General features: G+C 55.2%; 1 protein-coding gene across 1 annotated transcript; it reads right to left on the bottom strand.

Annotated features, from left to right (window-relative positions):
• Positions 1-999: 999 nt before the first annotated feature.
• Positions 1000-6241, bottom strand: LOC104513466 (RNA-binding protein 6-like; the record flags this gene model as incomplete). Its single annotated transcript, XM_010156823.1, has 7 exons — positions 1000-1090; positions 1654-1765; positions 3005-3102; positions 3778-3852; positions 4408-4677; positions 5274-5363; positions 6152-6241. Coding segments are annotated over 7 exons (826 nt in total), but the record flags the coding sequence as incomplete, so codon positions are not given.
• Positions 6242-7358: the final 1117 nt, after the last annotated feature.

Genomic DNA, 7358 nt, shown 5'->3' with positions numbered 1-7358 from the left:
GAGCGAGGATGGAAGCAGAGCAAAGGGAAGTGCCAGCAAGAGAGCCGGGCTCCCGGGGAGCTGCTTGCCGTTAGACTGCATCTGCACAAGCTCAGCTCTTCTCCCCCCTAACGGAGCTCCCGTGGGCTCTGGTAGCTCATTTGGAATCTCAACCAGTTTTTAACGACTGGCTTTTGCAGGCAGCATCTGAATTATTCAGTCATACCTGCCTGGAGTTAGCCCAGGAGAGAAGGCCCAAGGCTGAAAGTTTCTCTTGCTTTAAGTCCAACTTATCTGAGTATCAGAGGTGGCATCAGTTAGGCCGAGAGATCAAAGTCCTGTGGCACCAAAGTGGGCACATGGCTTTGCCCAGCATGACGTGGAAGTGCAGAGAAAGCACATCCCTAGGGCTCTTTTGGGAGGCCTTTACAGGAATCGTACGAGGGCTGTGCTTTGCAAGCAGCTCCCCCACCCAGTCCGGGCAGCCCTGATCGGAGGTCAGACCTCCCAGCGCACAGCGCAGGAGCTGGCTCTTCGACAGAGCCCGTCTTTAATGGCTTTAAATTGAAAGTGGGGAGGTTTAGATTGGATATCAGGAAGAAGTTCTTCCTGGAGAGGGTCGGAGGCACCGGGACAGGTTGCCCAGAGAAGCTGTGGATGCCCCATCCCTGGGAGTGTTCAAGGCCAGGCTGGATGAGGCTTGGAGCAACCTGGTCTAGTCGAAGGTGTCCCTGCCCATGGCAGGGGGGTTGGAACTAGATGGGCTTTAAGGCCCCTTCCAACCAAAACCATTCCATGGTTCTATGATTCTTATGGCCACAGGAAACCCTTCATGAGGACTGAGCAACAGCTGGGGACAGTTCCTGCTGTCTGCACTGAAGAGGGAGTCTCATCTCATGTGGGGAGACTCAAACACACGTCAGGAAGGCTCAAATGTTCGCCTTGAGCGATACACTCCGCTGCAAGCGGCATGGTGCAAGGTGAGCTGCCCACCGACACCACAGCAGCCCGGTGACAAACCTGCGGGTAGCCGCAGGGGCACGGTGCTGCTCGCCTGCTCCTGGGCAAGGGAGAGCAGGCCCTGCCCCAGGCCACTTCTCACATAAACCCTCTGCAGCAAATCAAGGGCCTCTGAGAGACCAGCCCAGCCCAGAGGGCAGGAGCTGCCCGGCCCTGCCTTCGCCTGCGCTGATGGTGACTCTGCTCCTCGTCAGACGATGTTCCCTGGTGTCACCTTCCAAAGTCCAGAGTCCAGAGCAGCAGCGAGCACCTCACGAGCAGACAAATGGTACCACGTGCCCTGTGGCTTCAGCCACGCTCGCACCTCCCTGAAGCAGGTTCACCTTTTCCCCCAGCTCACGTGGCTGCGGAGCTGGTGACCTGCTCAAGCTCCTGGCCTTGGGCAGGTATTAATCAGATGTTCACATCCTCCCTGCTCACTGTTACCCTATTTTCAACACCTCCAGATCCATGTAAGTTCTGTTTTCCACTGACAACATACTTCAGCCCCTCCCAGCCTGCAAAGTTAAGCAGCGCACACGTATTATTCCAGCAAGCGGGTGCCGAGTCTCGCAGCCTGACTCCTCATTCCGGCAGGGAACCCCCTCCTGCTGTCCTGGGAGACATTATGGGCCGCAGGACAGCGGTGTGTTTCAGAAGGAAGGGAAGACTCACCTCCATCGGTGATGCTGTGCCCTGCTGGTTGTGGCCAAAGCCCTTCTTCCACCCCGTGGACTGCAACATTCGGTTCCCTTTGCTGTTGCTGTCAATCCGTGGGTCATAGTCACTGCAAAAGAGGCAGAATCAATCACCCGATCTTGCAATGCTTCCAACACGTGCCAGGGATTTTGAGCTAACAGCACCTTCGTGACATTCCAGCTTCTCCTGAGGGATACTCAAGTTGCTTGCAAGAAGCACACCGCCCACGGAAACCAACACGGGGGGTTCTGTACGCAGAGCTCAGACACCTTTCACTGCGTAACTTCTTGTCCCACCTCAGGGGAAAATATACCAGAGCAGAGGAAATGAGCTCAGGCTCCAAAATATTTATGGTACAAGCAAGCCAGGAGTGTTCTGTGCTGCATTTCTTAATCTGAGTTTTAGCAATGGGAAGAAAGCAAAGTCCAATCCCTGCTGCTCTGTTAGATCTTCCTTGTCTCCCCGTGCTGTGGTCACTGAGCAAAAGCCGCGTGGATTCGGACACCCCCTCTCCCACCTGGTCACTACTCATCCAAGACCATTAACCAAAACCCATAGTTTTGCAAACTGCTCGGCACAGAAATAGCTTCCTTCAGGCAAGTTCTACTTTCTGGCTGCTGCTGACACAGCACACAAACTGCTTCAGTTTATCCACAGCTATTTCAGGAAAACAGAGGGAAGGGAAGATGTGGATTTTTAAACTGCAAGACACGGAGGAGAGGTCTCCTTCTGAGGAGCTGTACCAGCAGGGAACAGGCAGAGGACCAGTTTGGTCTCCAGCACACGCCGAGCAGCTCCTCAGCCCACTGGAACACGCGAGCTGGCAGCAGGCAGGCCCCGCGAGAGCTCCGCGCAGCACGCGCCTTCTTCCTCCACCTACTCTGCACGAGGTGGAACAGCTCCTTACGTTCCTCTGAGTCAGCGGAACAGATGAAACGCAGCTTTGCTCTTTCTTTCAATGGCCAGATGCCAGGACAGGACAGCAAGTGCCTTAAGGATGAGGTGCATGGGAAGAGGCTGCATTCTGTCCTCTGCGCCTGGCCAGGCACGCTCACAGCTCTCATCTCGTCCCTCCAGTGCCGGGCAGCTTGCCTCTGCTTTCCCCTACGCCCTCATTTCCACCTCTGCACCCCTGGCCTCCTCCTGCCCGCTCTGTGATGTCTTGCAGCACAACAGGCTCACACTCCAGGGAGCTGAACCCGCAGAATCCCAGCCTGCCTGGCTGTTCCTCTCACAAATCCACCCCACAGCCGATTCCTGGCTTGGGTGTGGCAGCAGCACCCATGACACCCGCAGCCCCAGAAACCTAACCAAGAGCAGCCCTTACCTCTCTGCATCCCGGTCGTATCTGAGCCGTTTCCTCTCTGGTGAATCCATCTGCTGGAACTTCTCTCTCCGGTCGTTTCCTTTGTCTTTATATCTCCCCTTCATTACAGAGAGAACAAAGTACAGGAGCTATGAAGGGTTCAACACTCCACAGGACACTGCTCTGCAGGTCTCACCCTCAGCTGGCTGGGACTCTGTCCTGGGGCCCTACAAACACTGAACACCTCTAGTACCCAAAATCCACTTATTCTGTCCTGATGGTGCCTGTTGGGCTGACCCAGATCCGTGGCCACAGCCTTCCAGCTCTGCTACTTCTGGACAAAGGACACTTACAGCTCTCCCATTCCTGGCCAGGCAGCAGGAGCCCACCCACCACATCAATGTTAGATGCAAGTTTGGATCCCACTCAGCCCGAAGCCCAGCGCTGGCTTGCAGGACCTCCAAGAGGAGGGAGACCAGCTCTTAGGAGTCACAGCACTATCTGCTGGCCAGGCAGCAGGAGCCCACCCATCTCATCAATGTGTTAGATGCAAGTTTGGGTCCCACTCAGCCCGAAGCCCAGCGGCAGTTTGCAGGACCTTCGGGAGGAGGGAGACTGGCTCTTAGGAGTCACAGCACTATCTAGAGGTCCAAACACAGAGTGTGCCCACAGTTCAGCCTCTTGGGAGGCATTTGATGCCAAGACTGCAGATATGGGTGGGTAAGTGGAGGGTCTGCCTGCGCCCAACCTCCCCTCGTGCAGAACTACAAGCAGAATCACCACCGCAGACCCACCTCCCGCTCTCTCTTCTCCAAATACGCCAGTTCCTGTTCAGATCGTTTGATCTTCATGTGTATCTCCAGGTTTTGCTGGAAGAAGGAAAACAGAAGCCCGTGTCAGCAGAGGATAAAACATGCCAGTGTCATTTGCTGCACCCGTAAGGAGTACAGCGTGCCCTCACACCTGCACTGTACCAAGCGCAGCAGCTTCTCTTGCAGCACAGACTACCTGCTTCCACACAGCCCAGGAGCTCTTCCTCTCCACAGCGAGGAAGGCAACCAGTCCTATTTTAACCCATGTGCAGTTTGGCCCTCCTGGAAGCAAGAGCTCAAAGGCAGTGCAGAACACAGGGAGGCATGTGCTAAGTTCTTACTGCCGTCACACCCAGGCATGCCAGCACCCCACTCGCCCCAACCCTTGGCTGTCTCGCTACAGCTGGAAAAGTCGCTCCTTGATGGTACAGCACTCCCACAGCAGGAACAAGCAGCTCACACAATGCTCTGATGGAGATCTGATGGAAACTTTGCCTGCTCCTGTCTCAAATTCAGCACAGCTCTTCCCACCCAACCGTCGCATTATTCCCCGCAGATCACAAAGCTGTGGAGCCAAAGGCAGCCTGCAGCACACACACAGCTCCCCCACACCTTGTGCAGGTTGGAAAGCTGCTGGTGCTTGATGAGCACTTCCTTGTTGGGAAACTGCCTCCTGCACAGCAAGCAGGCCAGCTTGTTCCAGTCGGTGAGCTTGTCGTCGCTGGCCTTGGCCTTCCTCAGCTGCTCCTCGCGTTGTGCCGGCGGGTGGGGAGGCGGCAGCCACTGCGCCTGTGACTGCTCCTCTTCTTCCTCCTCCTCTTCATTGTCGCTGTCTCCCCCATACTCTCCCAGAAGTCCTATCAGGGGGTTCACCACCTTGGGCTGAGGGAAGAGGCAGAGACGTGTGACAATCTGTGGCATCAGGCCTGCCGTGCAGGGCCCTGCTTCCCCAGCCGACCTTCGTCGCCGTTCCAGCCCAAGAGCCAGAGAGCAGCATCCCAGCAGCACAGGCAGGGCCTGGAAAGAAGCTGCCTGGCCAGCATTTAAACACCACAGGGCAGAAGCCCTTCTGTTCCCTAGACAGGCTGTGCTCTGGTGCCAGGCTTTCCCAACCTGACACACACCCGGGCACAAGAAGTCTTGGCAGGGAGCCACTGCCAGTCACATCCTTTAGTGGTGGAGATCAGTGAGGTTTGGCCTTCCTCAGTCCGGAGGTGGCTGGAAGAGTTTTCTACCTGAGGACTGCTCGAGTGAGAACACCCTGCTTAAATGCAGGCATTTCTCCATGCCAGAAGCCCACAAACAGGCTCAGAGTTATAAAACAAACTGCCCTCGCCATTCCATCTCCAATGCTCGCTCCTCTGGCATGAGAAGCTGGCCCCTCTGTCACTCGAGGTCACAGCCAGGCTTTGGTGAGGCCCTCTAGTCCTGTACCCAGGCCAAAACAAGGCGAGAAGCAATCCTTTGGAGGCACCTACCGGGGCTGCACTCTCCTCCTTTTTCACGGAGGGAGGTAATGGTTTTTTAAAGACATCTTCTGCGGAGAACTTCTCCTCTCCAGTCTCATTCTGAAAGAGTCAGGATCAGGTTAATAGAACAGCATGGACTCAGCGCACACAGTAGCCAAGCACCCATTTAAACAGGCCTGCAAGGAAAGCAGGCAGCTGGCAGAAATGAGGTGGTGTTTTTGGTGGGAGACATTCCCATTCTGGGGAATCCACAGCTCTCCTGGAGCCTCTCCCTTGGTTTTGGGGACAGCTGCAGCAGCTCACCATGCTGTGCCAGCCCGCACCGCTCGCACTCTGGGCTGGGCTGTGATGCTGACAGTGGCCCCAGCCCTCCCTCGGACCGGGAAGGGAGCTGGGGCAGGGCCAGATCACACTGGGACACCTCTGTGTGTGCACAAAGGACACGAAGACCAAGCACAAAGCCATCCCCACAACCCCCACCACGGGAGCAGGGAAACCCAGCACTCCAAGAAGAGTTACAGTCCTGCTTGCCTGTGAGAGATGAGACAAAGCACAAGTACTATAGACGGGGAGGGGAAGGAACGACACCACCGGTTTTCTCTGCTGTGTCAGTGGCACAACATATGGCAAGCCTCAAGCAGCATGGTGGTGGTGTTTTTGGGATCTTCCTTATACTGGATGGAGAACACCAGAGACCACACGCATCCAGCACTGCAACAGGATGCGCCTGCGATGCTCACTTGTACGCTCAGCAGCACAGAGAGTAGGCTGGGGTGCAGCTTCACACCTACATGCTTCACATAGAACTGGTCTGAAGCCCTGGCCATGCTCTAGCTCAGCGGTTCATCAGCGTGACTGGGCATGACAAGCACGACGCAACATCTTACCAGGCCTGCGCCCTCGTCCTTCTTCAGAGAGGGAGGCAACGGCTTTTTGAAGACATCTTCTGCAAAGAATCTCTCCTCTCCAGGCTCGTTCTGAAAAATCCAAGAGTGGGCATTAGACCAGCAGCAGCACAGGGCTCAGAAAGTGCACAGAGCAGCCAGGAAGCTGCTTCTGAGCATCCATGGAAACCAGGCAGCTGGGAAAAATGATGGGAGGATTTCTACTGGAGATGCCTCCACTCAGACAAGACGATATTTCTCCTAGGTCAGTCCCCTTGAAAGAAGGCATCCTCCGTGCCAGACAAGACTCCTTGGCTTGGTACCAACATCAGGGACAGTCACATCCCTCAGGTCCCAACAGCCCAGGACTGGCCATGCCACAGAGCGTATCCAACAGGCAAGGAGGAAACTCAAGCTTCTGGCTCCGTGGCAAAATCACTTGTACGAACGCTCCTGGCACTCCCCAGGCGCAGTCAGTAACAGAGCACTGAGCTGTGCTCAAACACCACTTTGGGCAGCGACTCCCAGCCAGCAGCTCCCCACGCTGGGAGACAGTGTTTGCTCACCAGGAGCAGCACTGCAGGGCACTGCTCCAGGGCTGGGGCTCTGGGAGGGACCGTGCAGGATTCGATGTCAGTTCACCTTCACAGTCCAGCTGCACCGCTTGCCTCAGTTTCCTGCCTGTCCATGATGTTTGGGGAGAGCTGAGACTCTGTTATGATCTGACCTGGTATGTTTGAACGTCTCTGCTACTTTCTGTCGGCTCTGTTACAATAGCTGGGTGCTTTCAGCAGTGTGAGTGAAATGCATCTCGGCTACCTGGATGTTTCTGAACCCTTTACCATAAGGAAGTGTGCTTGTTTTAGTCAGGAAAGAGTTAAATTTCTTTACAGTGGCTGGTATGAAACTATATTTCTGAATTTACCCTGAGAAAAGTACCAATAAGGTGTCTTTTTAGCTGCTGCTGGGGAATGCTTGCACCAAATTCAAGGTCTTTCTCAGCTCCTAGTACTCGTGTTCCCACCTTTCTCGCTACAAGCATTGTGGGGGGACATACAGTCCAGACAGCTGACCCAAACTAAGCTGGGAATGGGCTCAGGAGCCATAACGCTCTCCTTAACTCTTCTGTTAGCTGCTTTGCTAACTCCTTTGCTGGCTACATCGTTAGTGAGGTGGTTTGTCAGTTCGTTTTCCCGGTCGTGCTGTCGCT

Source organism: Eurypyga helias, unplaced genomic scaffold (genome assembly GCF_000690775.1).
Source record: "Eurypyga helias isolate BGI_N326 unplaced genomic scaffold, ASM69077v1 scaffold35908, whole genome shotgun sequence".
NCBI classification, from domain to species: Eukaryota; Metazoa; Chordata; class Aves; order Eurypygiformes; family Eurypygidae; genus Eurypyga; species Eurypyga helias.
This window is presented reverse-complemented; position numbering and strand designations above follow the sequence as displayed.